General features: G+C 33.3%; 1 protein-coding gene across 1 annotated transcript in view; it reads right to left on the minus strand.

Annotated features, from left to right (window-relative positions):
* Positions 1 to 2,185: 2,185 nt before the first annotated feature.
* The window catches only part of LOC129220680 (spermatogenesis-associated protein 20-like), a 37,588-nt gene continuing 21,011 nt past the window's right edge, over positions 2,186 to 18,762 (minus strand). The window contains exons 8-12 of the mRNA XM_054855110.1: positions 16,400 to 16,592; positions 13,810 to 13,978; positions 10,736 to 10,944; positions 3,207 to 3,406; positions 2,186 to 2,458 (exon numbers count right to left, since the gene is read on the minus strand). Of these exons, the coding sequence (XP_054711085.1) occupies positions 2,186 to 2,458; positions 3,207 to 3,406; positions 10,736 to 10,944; positions 13,810 to 13,978; positions 16,400 to 16,592 (1,044 nt within the window). The remainder of the gene's footprint in view (positions 2,459 to 3,206; positions 3,407 to 10,735; positions 10,945 to 13,809; positions 13,979 to 16,399; positions 16,593 to 18,762) is intronic.

An 18,762-nucleotide genomic window follows, 5' to 3' on the forward strand; every position in this document is an offset into this window, starting at 1 on the left:
AATTGGAAAGGTCCTTGGTGGCCTGATGGGTATAGCAATGGACTCGTGACCGGAGAGTTCCGGTACGATCCTAGCCGATTGGAGATCCACTAAGGATTAAGGGTGACTGTTGGAAATTAAATATGCTTCTAGTCACCAAGTCCTGCAAGTGAAATGATACCTCTGTGGGTGCTAAGCCAGGAGTTATTCGACTTCTGATTTGATTCTAAATTATCGAACTGTCCTTAGATGGTGCTTCACCAATGTGTTGTCTGAGCCAAATCGGACTTCCACCTAAATAGGTGCTCGATTAAATGGAAGCCCTACCTCTCTGCCTTAAATCGAGTAGTCCCTCTATTTGGGCTTGGGTTCCTGAGTGGCATAAAAACAACAACAACTAATTTTCAAAATGCTGTATTACATTTTGCAATACTTGTTAGTTGGTTATTCAGTAAAAACTGCAATGTTTGATCATGTAAACCAGTGCTTTCAAACTGTACCGCAGCCTGTATTTTAAGCTGACATGCAAACACATTTTAATTATGTAATTGATGTAAATATGGATCTTAAAATAAGCCAACAATGTGCATCTTCATGATTGTGATATGAAACCATGTAACATTATTTTTTTTAAATTGCACAAATTTGCATATGGATCTTAAAGAGGGAAATAATTTAAAATTTCTCCAGAGAAAGATTACAGCATCTTGATCATGTCATTCACTTAAAATAACTTCTAATAAGTGATTTTGTCAAATTATGAACTGTTTTAGCAAATTACCCAAACATTTTTTATGAAGCACCAAGCACTCAAAACTCAATTACTTTTCTTGCACTCTATAAGTTCAGCATAAATGGTTTTCACTATGATTTAAAAAGGTCTTAGAACCATCCCATATTCTTTACTTATATATGAAATTTTTACACTAGCTACTGATAATGAAAATTAAATTCACTACCTAATATTTATAAATATATACCTACTGTTTCTATAATTATTTACAAAAAACAAACAAAAAGAGGTTTCTATACAAAGGATTAAAAGTTAAAACTTTCCATAAAATCTATTTAAAACGAATTCTAGATAGTAACTATCACATAATATTTTGACACAAAATTCATTACTTTTAGCATTCATTTGAAGCTCTGATAACTAAGTTCAGTTAGAAATTGCACCTCCTTAAGCACAAGAGGAATGTCAGAAGCAGATTAAATAAATTCATGTAAAATAAAATCTATGACAATTAATAGTGAAAATTAAGAAAAAAAATCATAAATAACATTATGCATGAGGTACCTGCATAATTAAATAACGTGTTTTATGCACAACTAAATCATTTGTCGAAAATACAAATTGACTACATTGAAAGCATTGTTTGTATGTAGCAAAGGGTTTTAATGAAACTTTCTTTACAAACAGTAATTATAGAACAAATAAAGGGTATTTCTATCAATTAATGAAAGATAAAATTTCCACTTCATGATCCAGCAGAAAAAAGGTATAATTAGAATTTTACAGCTAGACAATAGAAATCATAACCACAGTAAAATCTCTTTTTGGCAGTAGTTATATTTTAAAAGCACAACAGGAATGGAAAACAAATCTTTAATTATTTTTTAGTGCTCTTTGAGTTTTAATTATTGTTTTAAATTTTGTAACATCAGAAAAATGATTAAGAATTCCAAACAGTTTACATTAAACAATCTAATTTATACAATAGGAAAAAATTGGTTAATATTGCAAGTACGTGTACATCGTGGTATTTGTATAACATATTGTATGAATATAAAAATGCAACCGTACAAAAATAAACATCATTTATTGACAAAATGAAATGTATACTTATCAGATTAACAAATGTATATATACATACCTAAATATTGCAAAACTCTGGTTGGAAGTTTGTCACTTAAATATAGAAAATCTTTAAAATGCTGACTAAAAAATTCAAATTAAATCAAATGTTGAAACGAAATAAAAACCCAAAGATCTAATTTCTATATTCTTTTGCATTTTTCACCCACAATTTAAAAAATACTTGCCCTTTCTAATCTCCAATATTGAATTCATCCCTCTTAAAATCAGTCATAAGTTGGATTTTCCTCATTTTTATTTATTTATTTTTAAAATGCTCCTAATGTAGTCAGAAAAAAAAAACAGCTTTGATATGAAAATTTTTAGAAGAAAACTCTCTAAAATAAATCATTAGCTTTCAGTTTGTGGTTGAGTTTCCAGCAATAATTTTTCAATTTCTTCAGATGAAGAAACAGGAAGAGAGCAAGAATTCTTTTGACAAATGTATGCAAGAGTGTTACTTTCATCTACTTGAACATCTTTTAAAGTTTTCAACCTTGCCTTCAGCAATGCTTTTGATTCTTCATTTACAAGCAGAAGTATTTTAAATGGAAGAAAATGTCGATGAACTGTCTTTAACAATTTAACTGCTTCTTCACAGTCTTTCTTTCCAACAATAAGTATCTGGAGAAAATAAATGAATCTTTTTAAGTATGGAAATGTGACAATGCTAAGCATTGTATTGGACATGCTAAATGCTTTTTTCCTCTTTTTTTTTCCATTTGAAAAAATAGATAAATAAATAAAACCTTCCACCCGCAGACAGTCAGAAAATGATTTTTCCTCGAACTGGTGAACTTTTTTATTCCTTTTTTTTCCTTTTTCTTTCTTTTTTTTTTTTTTTTTTTGTGAAAACAAAAACAAAAAGTTATTGATTCGGAGAGTCTGTTAAAAACTCATTAAAAAAGATTCTGGAAGCTCAGGGCTTTTTTCTTTTTCTTTTTTGTAAAATAATAATAATAGTAACAATAAATTAATAAAGAAATACATAAATTAAGTTTACTTCTGTTAAAGAGCAATCACAAAAAGTGTTTAAATGTTGAGATATGTAATACTTGTAATAATTGCATCAATAAATAAAGATTGGTAAAAAAGCTTAGAAAATTACAAAAATTAAACTATGCATAAAAATGTTGTAAAGGATATTATTATTATTATAACAATAATATAAAAGCCATTACGTTATAATACTTTTCTTTTTTCTTTGTCTTTTTGAGTAAGAAAATTTTTTCAAAGTGGACAAGCAAAAAATCTCAGTCAATCCTTTTTTTCGTGAACCCGTGCTAGTCGGCTGGACCACTGGTTGAGAATTGCTGCTTTAAAGTATGATAGCATCACAATGTCTTAAGAAAAACAAATAAATAAAATATACCTGTTTGAAATTTGTTGAATAAAACAGCAGTCCACAAAGCATTTCTGGTAAAGCCATAGGTAACATCACCATCCTGTGACTGAATAAGGACAAAATTTTCACAGCTTTGTCTTGCAAACTCAAGTCATCAAAGATGACAGATAATCGCAGGAGATTGCATACGGCCACAGAATTTGGATTTGGTTCAGCTCCGTCTTGATCTGAAAACAATAACACAGCACAAAAATAAATGACAATCTTTATAAATACATTAAAATGACTCAGCAGCAAAATAAAAGAAATAAATTTAAAAGAGGAATGGAAAAAAATCAGTTGCCTTTACTAATCTAGCAACTCAAATATACAAATAACTATTGCAAGATTTAACAAAACTTTTTAAAAATATTGGACACTAGTTCCAGAATAGTATCCATGGAATGATTATTAAAGATCACGGGCAAATGAAAAAAATTCAAATCTGTACCTCAATGCCAGATTAATGTAAGTTACATTATCACTACTTTTCATGAGAGCATAAAAACGTTTGCCTTGTGCATACAAGGGTAGGGACTGTCACCCTTATAACACTGGTACAGTGAGTGGTTGGAAGTAGCTGATACAGTAGCTACATGTTTTAGTAGTTTGTAGTGTAGTATACTATTTTTGAAAAAAAAAAAGTAGAGTAGGGAGTAGTTTGATACAAACAAAAGTAGTTTTTAGCGATTTTGTAAAACTACTTTTAAATAAAGTTTAAAAAAAAACAGGTTTTAAACGAATCTGACAGATGCAAGTCTAAAGTACGCCTTGAATAGAAGATGCATAGAAAGAAAAGAATATGCATTAATTGCCAATTTAGTGCAGCGTTTGTGCTTTCAGGCAGCAGAAAATGTTCTAGGGATGAACATTTTAAAATGTTTTAGACCCTGACCGGTTAACTATAAATGTTACAGTGTTATAGAAATGTATGATAACGCAAATTTTTCCGTTTCATGCAAACTTTGCCCGTCAAGCAAAAAGCTTTCGGTATCAATGTCATCCACATACAGTCAAATATCAACTTAGGCGAGGGATGCATTCCTCGCATCGGTTGAAAAAGCTGTGTTCTTGCATAAAAATACTGTTGGGATGCACATAATTAATGGGGGAGAATGGAATAAAATGAAACAGTACAATACGTATAGTTTGTAGCAATAATAAAATGCAGCACTACAATAGTGCTGTACAATAGATGCAGTAATTCAACACATTTTTAGTTGTTCAAGCATTTTGAAAATCTTTAAATTTCTATAGTTGACAGAAACTTTCTATTTTTCCTTTCATTTTCAAACTTTAGACAAGCAGCCCATTTATGTAGAATTATGTTTCATTAACATCATATTCAGAATGAAAAAGATGCTGAGTGGTGATTTGTACGTTAACAAAGCGATGTTTCGAATATTACGGAGAGAAAACACCGCCAGCTCAGTCAATTCCAGCCGAGGACTTCAGTGTCATGCTTATTAGCACTCATCAGCACGGCATAGGAGTGACTGAGCTGGAGGTGGAAAAGCTTTTAAGGAAGCCAAGAGTGCCAAACAAACTGGTATCTAATACAGAATTAGCACTGATCAGTAACTTACTGAATATTACGGTGTGAGGAACTTTTCTGCTTTCAGTGATGCTGAAGAAAAAGTCTATTCACGGAACAAAAATGTAGTACCCAATAAAGAAGGCAATACTTAAGCCCCCCGATTCAGCTCCTAAAAGTTCTTATTGTTAGCTCCACAATTCCTTCTTCGAGAAAAACTAGCTATTTGGCCTTTCCGCATTTTTCGAATCTCGTTGCAGCGCAAGTCCACTGCAGTTTAAAATTCCACATAGAAGTAAAGTAAACATTCTTAGTTAGGTTTCATATTTTGGATATTCATTAATATTTGATTTTTAATACTAGTACCGTTTGGGATATTTTTCTTACTTCCTAATTTTTTTCTTTTTTACTGATTGAATTTTCACATATTAACATAATAAAAGTCAATTATTAAATATTGTAAGTTTTTGAGGTTATTTGTAATCTTAATATATAAAAATCTTCTGTGCGTACATTTGTCACCATAAGGCTTTTAAACGGCTGGACCGATTTTGATCAAATTTTTTGTGTGTTATTAAGTTGTGGCAAGCATGGTTTCGAAGCGCGATGGATCGATTCGGAAACGTTTTTGTTAATTAATTAATTTAAACATTGGATGGTTATATCTTCCAAATGATTAATATTTATTTTAACCTATTGTTGAGCAAGAATTGAAATAAATGTTTAACCCGCTGCAAAAGGACAGTAAGAAAGCCAGCTCTGCTTTTTGTAATGAAATTTCCTTCTGTGATATGTCAATTGATAATAGGTAAAACGCAGAGAGGGAGATAGAATGAAGCCTTCATTTCTTAAAAGCAACAATTTTAGGTCCCAAGACATATTTTAAAGTTAAGTACTGGAAGGTTCACGCAAAACGTGTGTTCTGTCATCGTGGTTGAACCATGTGACCGGATCGATGCTTCAGGTTTTCCTAACCAAATGATCAGAAAGTACCGTACCTAGCAACATTTGTTTCTCGGCTCAAATCCATCTAAGTTTTGACACCAATGTCAAGAATACTTTAAGGATTATCAAACTAATCAGTACATTATTAAAGGAAAAGATGGTGGAATTTAAAGACGAAACAAATTTTATTTTTGTCCAGATAAATTACAACAGGGTAGTTCTGTACACAAAAGATCAGTACAGTGGAAGAACGGGGATATTTTGATAATTGGGAATCTGGTGCGGTCGTCTCATTTTTGGCGTTAATAACTTTATTTTGGTAACCCTGCTTATGTATACTGCCATGTGCAGGTAAACAGCAGTATCTGCAGAAATGAGTTTTTGAGATATTTAATGAAACGCGTTTCGAATTCAATACTAACGAACGGGAAATGTTGGAATCAGACGTCTTTTTCGCACCTTTTTTTTCAGCGGAAATCAAACAAGCGAGCTTGTACAGTAAAGATAACATACAATAGATGACAAAAATGCAAAAAAATGAAAAATGAAAAATCTGCAGTTACTGCCCTTTACCTTTCACACGGCAGTATAGTAGCCCTATGTAAATAGATGTTTCCGTTCTCTTTGTTTAGCTTTGCAACAAAAAATACCTTTCGCTCAGGCCCTGGAGCCAAAAAATGTCGCCAATGAAAAAAGATCGCCAGATTCCCACTTATTGAAATATCCCAGGAAGATCTTTATCTTTGGTGGAAAGAACAAATAAGGCAACAGATGAAGTTTTAAAAGTTTTTGTTCAAAAGGTTGGACAGCTAATCGGTTGGAGTTGGCTTCGCTCACTGATCGGCTGGATTACAGTAACGTGGTGGCTTGGCGACTTTGCTCTAAACAATAGAGTTGCATGATCATTTGTTTACAGTTTAAAGCTACTGTTAATGTAATTTAGTGTATTTTTTGTTTATTTGGCAAAATATTTCAAACTGCAAAGAATTGCTTTTCGTTTTTAAAGGGTTTTTAGTCATTTTAGTTGAAGAATGTGTTTATTTTATGACAGGAGGGGGGGGGGATGAGTGATTTTCGCCCTTATTCAAAGAACTGTTTTTACTTTTATAATTTTTTTAAACGATATCCCTTCGATTGTTATATTCTTTTTCATGTGGAGATGTTGCAGCGGGATTTCCTGTTTGTTCTAGGTGGGTAGTTAGTTTTTTGCACTTAATATTTGAGGACGCTTTTTATCGTTTGAGTATGACTGAAGGAACAAACCATCAAGTATGAAGGAAAAATAGTAAATAAAACAACTGCTCAGTGGGCATTAGATAAATCAAATTGTAATAAATATACGCATTCTGACACCAAGCAACTTAAATCATTTCTTTTTACTTATTTTTTTTCCAAAAAAACGGTTCGAACACTTGATAGTTTATTGAAATTTTTTAACTTTTCAATTTTCAAAGTTTGAACAGAACAACATCTGTCGGGTCCTCTAGTGTTTAATAATATTTTTATTTCATTTTATCAGTGGCATAAGAAAGGAGATGGTAACCATGTCCAGACCCGTAACTTGAAGCTCAAAATCAATTAATTACCTCCTACAAAATATAAGTTTCTATAAAATCAACTACTATAATGGAAATTAAAGTTTTTCTCTTTTGTTTAAAACATGTTTTGCATCCTCTAAATCAATTTTATGTATATGTATGCCTATGTAAAAGTTAAATCAAATTACGTCTGCATCTATATACATTTTCAAGTAGCTAAGTTGTACTTCTTTAATTAAATACTCACTCTCAGGAAGAACTAAAAATTTGAAGGTTGAATTGTTTCAACTTTTAAATCCAACTTTCAACTTTTGATGTCTTGCAGCGAATGTTCATAAAAATCATAAAAAATGTTTGTAATGACAAATTGATTCAGTAAAGTTTAAGAACAATAAATAATACTTAGTAATATTCCACGTTCAAATAAGCCAATTTATTAATTTAAACCACTTTTGAATTTTTTCCTTCAGTTCTCAAACGGTGTGTATGTGTATGCTTTTCATTTAGTTATTTTTTAAAAAGTAGCAAAGTAGAAACTACCTTTCAAAAGTAGATCGTAGTTGCTACATTTTGAAAAAAAGTAGTTGTAGTTGTAGTTAACTACATTTGTAATAAAGTATTTGTAGTTCGCTACAAAAAAATGTAGTTTTTCCAACCACCGCACTGGTAAATAATCATAAAGAATCTTTTTTAGATAGAATTACATTATTATGGCTCAACATGGCATAATGTTCTACGTAGAATGCAGTAATTACTTGAAAACTGCCATTTTGGGTCTTACGTTAATCTAACCCTGACGTCAAGAAATATTAACATCATTGACCATTCTATTACTCCCCCCCCCCCCAACCTTTTTACACGAAGACTTAGAATTATTATACATTTTGGCATAGCATAGTAAAGGAGGCATTTGATCAAAAATATCTTTAGCAATCAAATAGAAAATACTTCAGTAGTAATGAAAATTAAAATATTTCCACCCTAGAGGTACAAATTTACTACCAAAAACAAAAAATAAAGTTTCAATGCAAGTTTTATTATAAAATATATTGTTCTTTCTTTATGTACTAAAATTTTCAGAACAAATTTCTGATTTCTTCATTTAGTAAGTTACCTTAACTATTTCACTTTGCCATACATTCCTCTACTTTATACGTTTTTAAAGCATGTTAAGCAAAATATACGAAAGAATTCTCTAAATTTTTAATGTATTTGATTGCAGAATATCTTGTGTGAAATATATAAACAAACGATTGCATAGATTTGTCGGGTTGCTTACTGTCTGGCTTTCACGAGAAAAGTTCCCGTCATTAAGTTTGAGCACGTCTACTGCCATAGAAACGGACTTCGTTCATTTTCTGCAAGGGTTAGCAGGAAGGCTTTTTGGTGCCATTTCGCTACTCGCCTTTGTGCAGTCGTACAGGTTTTTCCAACATTAAGCTTCCCTTGGAAAAATGAGACGCGCCTCGTTACTATAGCAGTTGTCAGATGCAGACATTTCGGCAGTGGCTTTTCTCGTTATGGTCTGACAGTATTGTAGTCCTCACCTTAGGTTGGGGATCCATGAAGAAAAGAAAAAATCGGTAAGGGGTCCAGAGAATTAAAAAAAACTAGTATGTTGTGGCCATCACGAAACTTTCTTCTATATTTTTCTTTTTTTTTCTGATCCCTCCCCATGCTTGACGAGGAAGCAATATTCCCAACCAAAACAAAATTACACATGCAAAAACTTGACGACTATCTCAATGTCTGAATTATTGCAAAAGCAAAGCAAAGAGCGAAAATTGAAAGTTATTTTAAAAGCCTTGCTTGAATTAATTACAAATATTTTATTTGTTAACAAACATAAGATGGCAACAGTTAAAAATTTTAAATCATTGAGATAATATTTCCGATCATTTCCATACAATTAAAATCACGAGAAATACGCAGACGACAATCTATTTCGATTTATCTTTCTTATTGTTGCATTAATAAAGCTATTTTTATTCGCAAAAAAAAAAAACTACACCTCTTGGAGCGATTGGCGTCAAAATTGAACCAAAGCCTGTTTACGTATGGATTCACATATATTCCAAATTTCAACCAGAACGTAGCATTACTTCTTGAGATAGGGTACTCACAATGGAAAAAAAGAACGGGCGATTGCGCTACCCCCTTTTTAGCTGTTGACACCAAAATAAAATCAGCTCTTATACCCACTAAGGGCTACTTGCCGATAAATTTTTCTTTCATTCCGTTCATCATTTCTTGAGATACAGCAGTCACAATTGACGACAAAAAAACGTTCTATAGCTCAACCCCTGTTTGAGTTATTGACACCAAAATTGAATCAGCACCTGTTCCTGTTAATGGCAACATATGGACCAAATTTTGTTTGATTCCGCCTGTTACTTCCTGAGGAATAGCAAGCACGCGTAACTCAAAAAACGTCCCATTGCTCCACCCCCCTTGGAGGAATTCGCGCCAAAAACCAATGGGCACAAGTTCACATAGGGGCACATATGTGTACCAAATTTCGTTCGATTTCATGCGGTAGTTTTTGCTGTAGAGCGGCCACAAAAAACTGGTCACACACAGACGTGACACACATACATACACACACACATACATACACACACACATACATACATACACACATACATACATACACACACACACAGACAGACAGACATTTTCCAAAAATAGTCGAAATGAACTCAGCACACCTCAAAACGTTCGAATCCGTCAAAATTCGAAATTCGAAAATTTGCACGAATCCAATACTTTTTTCTATATATTAGATATGGAAGAAAGTAAAAATTGGGAACCACTGGTGTACAGTGTTGATGAAAGATAAATAAATAAAATAGGTTATATTAATTGTGAAGAATGACAAAAGGTAACTACGTTACACTACAATAAATATACTGTCATTAGCCAAAGCAATGAAAAGTACATGACTGGAAACTGTCTGCACAATTATACTAAAGAAGTTTCAATTTCATTTAATTTTTTTTTATTTTAGGGATTAAAATTATTTTTATTCATTAAGATTAACAAACTCTGGCATGTTGCACTTAGACAGATTATCCCGAGAGCCTACCAAAAAATAGTGACAGATGCCCAGCAGCAATTCCCAACCAGAATGAAGAGAGCTCTAGTTTCAGCCAACCAGAAACAATGATGAACGTTCATCAGCCAATCCTCAATCCTGGCCTCAGATCAGATCACAACAACCCGGAATCTTACAACATTATTAATAAAACAACATTAGTTTAAGTAACATTTAATGACCGTTAAGAAAATAAAACGTTGAAAAGATCCACAGATAATCCAACCGCCAATAATCGGGAGTTGACTAGTTTGTACCAATTTATGAGAAAGATTTAAAAGTAGTTTACTTCAACACAATTCTTAATTCCAAGTCACTAAAGTACGTCACAGATCATCTCTAGTAACTTTCAGGCAACCACAGATAGATTACCTAAGATAAAGAATTTCACTGCAATTTATTTTACCTTCTTTAAGTCTTAAGACAATTGATGAATCTGTAGAAACACTGTTATAATATCCACCATCAGCAGCATCCCAAAAAAGGCAGTCCTGTGTTGTTTGCAGTTTAGATGCCCATTCTAAGCACCAGGGGTCATAACATGCTTCGTAAAGGTCAAGCAAGCCTCTCACAAGAAAAGTATAATCCTCTAAAACTGCTGGTATGGGAGTTAATCTAAAAAAAATATATAAATTATATTTTAATCTCTTCAAGACGATACTTTTTGATATCTATAATTTTAAGGCTATGACTTCAAATGATATAGTGCAGGTTCAATGCGCAGCAAGGTGTAAAAGCAAGATTGACACATGAGTAAAAACTTTAAACATGAAATCAAGAATGAAATATCAGTGATGCAATCCTATGTACCACTGAAATACATGAAGATGAGTTTAAAAATGAAAACCAAATTTTATATCATCTTCTGTCAGATTTATTTTTTTTTTTTTTTTTGTAATGCACTGATTTTAAAATGCTTTTTCAAGATCAGACAGATGGGAAAATCTTACTGCGCTCTCTGCAATTGCACCCTCTTAAAATGCAAATACTTGGAATGCTCTTTAATAATTTTGTATGAGACTAAGAATGATTGCTATATGTATATTATCATTGTTCTTAAATTTATCTGCAGTCTAAATGCTTTTTATCAGTTGCAATATTTTTGCTTTACTAATGTAAGCTGAAAGTTAAACCTTAATGATACCAATGAATAAATAAATAAGAAATACAAAAAATAGTTCTGTCTGACACTTAGAATTAATCCGTTCATTTACATAACATTTTGTAATCAATATTCATTCTCACAAACTTCAGTTTAATTTTCAAAGACATAATCATTTTCTGATAAACAAAAATTAGTCGCCTACAGTTCACCCATCTCTGTGTCGTCATACTTTTTCAAAATTTTGGCAGCATTGCATAATTGAATAGTTTATTTCAGAAACTAGTAAAATGCCAAATTTCCTAATTTCAGGGGGGAAGTATTTAATCATATGAACATTTTTAATAAGAGTTACAACATTTTTATATTGAAAGAAATACATTTAAATGTGTACCTTCTTCAGTTCCAAACATTATACTTAAAATATCAAAAAATCTTAATTTGATGCTAAAAATGCTTTTTTTTTTTTTTTTTTGAAATTTTAGGGCTTGGTGCTCGACTGATTTAAAAAAAAAAAATTCAATCAACAACATCTTCTAACATTTTGCAAGATACAGTACCGTCAAATTATGATGTTTTTCAAAAACACAGTATGTCACTGTACGTATTCTCAAAGAATGATGGGAATGCTACCCAAACATAGCTTTATTTGAAGAAAATTCATACTTAGAATACTGCTACTGCTATTATTTTTTTAATTGCATGGGTGAATTTCTCATGAAGAGAGGGGAAAAAAGTACAACTATTTACATTCTTTATAATTTCATGAAGCACAGTATTTCCAAAGTCACAGGATAAGTTTTTTTTTTTTTTTTTTGCAATCATGTTGGATGAAAATTCACAAAACAAGGAACTAATGAAAAAAAAAAACAAGTTTTGGATTACTAATCATATTGAGTTAAAAATATAAAAGTTTATGATTGAAAATAATTAGTAAAGAAAATTAATGGGCTCTTACTTCACAAGAATTATAAGTAAAGCATTTTAAACTCATCATATGAAGAACAATTCGAACTAGTATGTTGTGGCCATCACGAAACTTTCTTCTATATTTTTCCTTTTTCTGATCCCTCCCCATGCTTGACGAGGAAGCAATATTCCTAACAAAAACAAAATTACACACGCAAAAACTAGACGACCATCCCAATGTCTGAATTATTGTAAAAACAAAACAAAGAGCGAAAATTGAAAGTTACTTTAAAAGCCTTACTTGAATTAATAACAAATATTTTATTTATTAACAAACATTAGTGGCAACAGTTAAAAATTTTAAATTATTGAGATAATATTTCCGATCATTTCCATACAATTAAAATCACGAGAAATACGCAGACGACAATCTATTACGATTTATCTTTCTTATTTTTGCATTAATAGAACAATTTTTATTCGCAAAAAAAAAAAAAAAAAAAAAATCAACACCTCTTGGAGCGATTGGAGTCAAAATTGAACCAAAGCCTGTTTACGTATGGATTCACATATATTCCAAATTTCAACCAGAACGTAGCATTACTTCTTGAGATAGGGCACTCACAATGGAAAAAAAAGAACGGGCGATTGCGCTACCCCCTTTTTAGCTGTTGACACCAAAATAAAATCAGCTCTTATACCCACTAAGGGCTACTTGTCAAAAAATTTTTGTTTGATTCCGTTCGTTATTTCTTGAGATATAGCAGTCACAATTCACGACAAAAAATGTTCTATAACTCAACCCCCGTTTGAGCTATTGACACCAAAATTGAATCAGCACCTGCTCCAGTTAGGGGCAACATATGGACCAAATTTTGTTTGATTCCGCCAGTTACTTCCTGAGGAATAGCAATCACGCATAACTCAAAAAACGTCCCATTGCTCCACCCCCCTTGGAGGAATTCGCGCCAAAAACTAATGGGCACAAGTTCACATAGGGGCACATATGTGTACCAAATTTCGTTCGATTTCATGCGGTAGTTTTTGCTGTAGAGCGGCCACAAAAAACTGGTCACACACAGACGTGACACACATACATACACACACACACATACATACACACACACAGACAGACAGACATTTTCCAAAAATAGTCGAAATGGACTCAGCACACCTCAAAACGTTTGAATCCGTCAAAATTCGAAATTCGAAAATTTGCACGAATCCAATACTTTCTTCTATATATTAGATATAGAAGAAAGTAAAAATGAAAGAACAATCGTCGAATAATGTGACATCAGGTTTTGGATGAGGTTTCATTCTTAACTGGTGAAGTAAATCAATTAATTGATCAAAATTTCTACATTTCTTGCATAACTATGACATTTGGAAATCTAAAGAATATAATAAATTTTCATGTGTGCTAAGCACAGTTAGCTATAAGAAAAGGAAATCAATCTACAGCTTACATTTGGGCAATGCTTCCATTGCTACCTTTGTATGCACTTCTTAATAAACACTCTGTCTGAGGGTTATACAAGTGTTTATGTAAAAATTGAGCTGCATCCATGGCATATTGAGCATATTCTTTCTCCTGCAGAACTTGAGATGCTTTGGCAAAACCACTAATCATCAAACCTATTTTTAGAAAAACTATCAGTACATACAAATTAACTCAAGATGTTAAAACACCATTTAAAAAAAAAAAAAAATTAATACCATTTAGCCAATTCAATGGCTGACCCAATGATGGTTTTGGAGCATCTCTATATGAGAAAAAAAAAATAGAAGGGAGGGAGAGCTAGGGCACAAATAGAGGATCTGGAATCTCTCCTCCATCCTGTAGCTTAAAATTAGTTTAAAAAATAGTTTTAGGCTATCTTTGGTCAAATTAAGGGATCATATCCCCATGAAGTATCCTCTGGATCCACTGCTGAGTCAAAATATCATTTTCATTACAGAGAAACACCAGTAAAGCTTTAACAGCTTCTAATTGACATTTTCAAAGCTGTACCCAGAGGAGGAGGGGGTCCTTTTGAAATGATACAAAGCGTAACTTTAGAGGGTTTATAATTGTTCTGCCACAGTGGTGCACACAGGAATTTCTCAAGGGGGCGGGGAGTGTAGGATCGAAGGTCTACCATTCTCATATCATAATCCAACAAGCATTCAAATTTATTCTTTTGATTTTAACGATTGTCAGGAACAAAAACATTTTAAAAAATATATTGAATAACACTACTTAGCATAAAATAGTTATAAGAAATTTATGAATAGCCAATAATTAAAATACCAGAAAGCACACGAATGAATATACTTGCTTTTCTCATAGTTAAAAATAAAAACAGCAAAGCAAATTCATCCTTCTAGAACAATTTATGTTATCATACAGTTTGATTTTGTTGGGGAAGGAAAGAGAGAAAATAGTTTTTTTTTCCCTGTATTGAATCTGAAATTGTTACCTTTGCATGGAATTATTTTACATTCCACATATATAGGATTATAGTCAATTAAAAAAACTCAAGGGTCATGGGAGGGGTCCGAACCCTCTGGACCCTTGCCTTGTGTGTGCCACTGTTTTGCCATATTTCCAATATGGCACCCTCCTCAAAAAAAATTTTAGTCATGGTCTAGATCCTTGAAAAAATGCAGAGCTCAATGGATTGCAATAACCTTTGACCATTGATAATTGCTTTATTAAAAAAAAATAATCATAATAATAATAATAAATAAAATAAATGTAACCCCAGCATTTTAAGTCTGTAGTTGCAGCGCTTGGTTTGGTTGAGTCCCTCTTTCAACCACGTCTTTAAACATGAAACCCTAATTTGCAAACAGATGGCGCTATCTTTGAATAGGTACAGTCGAACTCCATGATTGGTGCTATTATCTTTTCCTTTTTTTTTCTTTAGGTAACATCTAATGAAGATTTTCTACAAATAATACAAGTTTTGTGCTAGAACATAGTTCTCGATTGTGTCAAACATGATGCATTTGTGTCTGGAAACTAAAATTTGCAGACAGCATTCATTTTCTATTACCATTAAGAAAACTGACAGAATTACATCAAATGCTAATGTGAAACAGTCTTGGCACAGGCAGTACGATCCAAAATTTTGAGGACAAGTTGTATAAAATCGTACCTTGAATGGTTCACACCACCAAAGCACATCCACCTTCAAAATAGTCACCTTGAACCTTGAGCGACTATGCACTTCTGCCAACGTTCGTATAACTTTTGGAAGCACTCCTGGAAGCCATTTTTCGCAATCTCCTGTAAGACCTCCTGCAATGCAGCATTAACTTCATCATGGTGAAGAGGGCAACTTCCATGTTGAGGATGCACAATTCAATTGGATGTCAAACAAATAACACCATGTTTTGTCAGACTTGGCCCCATGTGACTTTTACCTATTCCTAGCAGTTGAAAAACATTTGCAGGGACACTGCTTTCTTTCGTCAGATGAAGTTAATGCTGCATTCCAGTAGGCCTTACAGGAGGTTACGAAAAATTGCTTTCAGGAGTACTTCCAAAAGTTATAGGACTGTTGGCAGAAGTGCATAGCCACTCAGGTTTTTGACTATTTTGAAGGTGGATGTGCTTTGGTGATGTGAACTATTTAGGATAAGGTTTTATACTATGTGTCCCCAAACTTTTGAATCATACTACATATTAAAATGCTGTTTACCTGATCAGTTTAGTTTTAACTGCAACAAGTTTTCACAAAAAACAAACAGAATTTGCAGTGATTTTACAGTATTTATGAGGGGAAAATAATTGATCATCATAAAATAAATTACCAGCTTCTAAGCAGGTAAGTAATGTTAATGTATGAATGTTGCTTACAGTCTGGAACTCAAAACTTTTCTTCTTTAAAAAAGGAATTGCTTGCAACTCGAAATATATGTAAACTTTGAAATTCCTGTTGTTAAAGTTTATACCTTAAGTATAATTTACTACAGTGTCGTCAACCGAAATATTTTCAAAAATGACAATTATGAATGCTAATTTTTTTAAATAAGACTTATGATGAAAATATTCACAGCAATAAATCATACCATTCCAAGAAGTCACAAATTTATCATCCATATGAGGTCTTGGCCTTTTTTGCCGCACTTCAAACAAAGCTTTTCTTGCTTTATGTAAGGCATTTTTAAACACATCCACTTCAATTCCTAAATCTTTGGCACACTCTTCTTCTGTACTTTTTGCTATCAAGACATTTTTTTCTTTTAACTCATGATGTGGATCCTATAACAGAAATAAAATTAGAAATGTGTGCAAGGAAAAATAATGGCGTTTTTAATTTTTTATGATCTTTATTTGTTTTTACTCATTTTAAAACAGTTGTTTCAACAGCAATGTTATTGTACCAACAGTATTATCAAAATAGTCCCAGTTGTATCTGTGACAACAAAACTTGTCACAATTTCAAATAATACCTCATACTGGAAATCAATTAACTCCATGCACCAGACCTAGATGTCAGCACCATACAGCGCATCGAATGAAAACCCGTTTTGCTCCCAGCCTATCTGGAGAGAGATCATTTTTTTCTCCTTCCCGCCACTTGCTCGGGTAGCCATAGAGAGACGCGGTCGGAAGAAGAGAGAGGCCTGGAAGAAGCGGAGAAAGAGAGAAGCCTTTTTTGGGTAGAATGACTCAAGTATGAAACAATAGAAGAAATCAACTCTCCCCCCAAAGGAACACCGTCTTCGGCCCAAGTGGAATTAGAATGCAGGCTTGAATAAGCCACATAGTGCCCGATGGAAGCAGATGGCGGCCAGAAACGAGCAACTCTGAACATCTGAAACATAGCCCCGGCACGACTGATCACGTGTGAAAATGGCGCAACGACTTCCCACCGCCTGAACTATCACCATATCCCCGGAGCAAAGAGCCTGGCACTGCGGAGCAGCCCCAGCGCAGCAGAGCAGCCCCTGCACGTGTGAAAATGGCGCAACGACTTTCCACCGCCTGAACTATCACCATATCCCCAGAGCAAAGAGCCTGGCACTGCGGAGCAGCCCCAGCGCAGCCGAGCAGCCCCTGCACGACTGAGCACGTGTGAAAATGGCGCAACGACTTCCCACCGCATGAACATTGCAGGATCCCCGGAGCAAGGGTAGGAAAACATCCTAGCACTGTTGGAGAAATGTCCGGCTCCCTCGCCGAGTAAAGGTGAAATCCGTGGCCGATAAGGCGAAGAATCTGTATCTAGTGCGCGTGTCACTCAAGCGAGGGCTCGTAGACGTCGATTCTACGGCCCGCGCGCGACCTAAGGTCGCTGCTATGCTCCAAAATACCTCCGGCGTCGTCGTACAAGTGTTTGATCTGGACTCTGTGGGTGAGATTGATTCCTTTTTGTTCATGTATATTTTCTCTTACCATGTTTAACCCCTAGGCGCATGCATTTTACTTTCACCATGTTTGTTTAATCGGAATAATTTCTAAGGATACTATAATTTTCAATCATGCTCATTTTAAGGTGTACACCTAGTTCGAGTTGTTGTAATGTCTAATGTCTCCTAGAGAGAATAAAGAAGTGTTTTTCTGACCTAACGTTAATCGTTTTTGATGCAGCCTAACTCATACTCCTAACTCCTGTAACCAGGAGATTCTTGTACTAACCACTATACGCAAACACTCCGCCCTGCTGGCGGTAAGTCAACACCCCAGCATAACATATGGTGCCGTTCCAAAAAAAAAAATTTTTTTTTTTTTCTTTTTATCTCAAGGTTGAGTTTCTGGGTTATAATTATTATTATTGAATTTTCACGAGAAATTCAAAAATATTTTTAATTGAGCTTAATTTTGTTTCATTTGAAAGTTGTGATAAATTATTGATTCATTCGATCGTCAACTCATACATTGTTTTGTGATATGCCATAATTCCATTCTGATGTGTTTTTATTTAACGATGCATGAATTCTTTAGAATTGATATTTTGAAATTATTGCATTTATGTATTTCATAGATTATGTTAGGGGTATTTATATGTATTGATTATCAAACATATTGAGATATTTCATCATGAAATGAACTTTTTTTTTGCAATGTAATTTGAAGTGTTGCAATGATTATTCACTGCATATATGTACAATTTTTAGGGGTAAGGTTTTTTTTTAACATTTGTTTGAAATTTGTGTCAAAATCTCACTTTGCCATGTATTATGCTTACACGAAGTAAATCACTCGCCAGAGTTAATCAAGCCACATCCCCAGTCGCTGCTCACAATTTTAATTCACCAAATATGTCTTTGGCAAATGCTTTACCCTCTTTCTCAGGCCAGGAAAATGAATGTGTCAGAAATTTCGTTTCACAAATATCAGATGTTGCCGACTTAGAGAAATGGTCACCCGAAAAGAAGTTAATATTCTTAAAATTAAATTTAAAGAACGAAGCACTTGATTTCCTGAT

This window comes from Uloborus diversus, chromosome 4 (genome assembly GCF_026930045.1).
Source record: "Uloborus diversus isolate 005 chromosome 4, Udiv.v.3.1, whole genome shotgun sequence".
NCBI classification, from domain to species: domain Eukaryota; kingdom Metazoa; phylum Arthropoda; class Arachnida; order Araneae; family Uloboridae; genus Uloborus; species Uloborus diversus.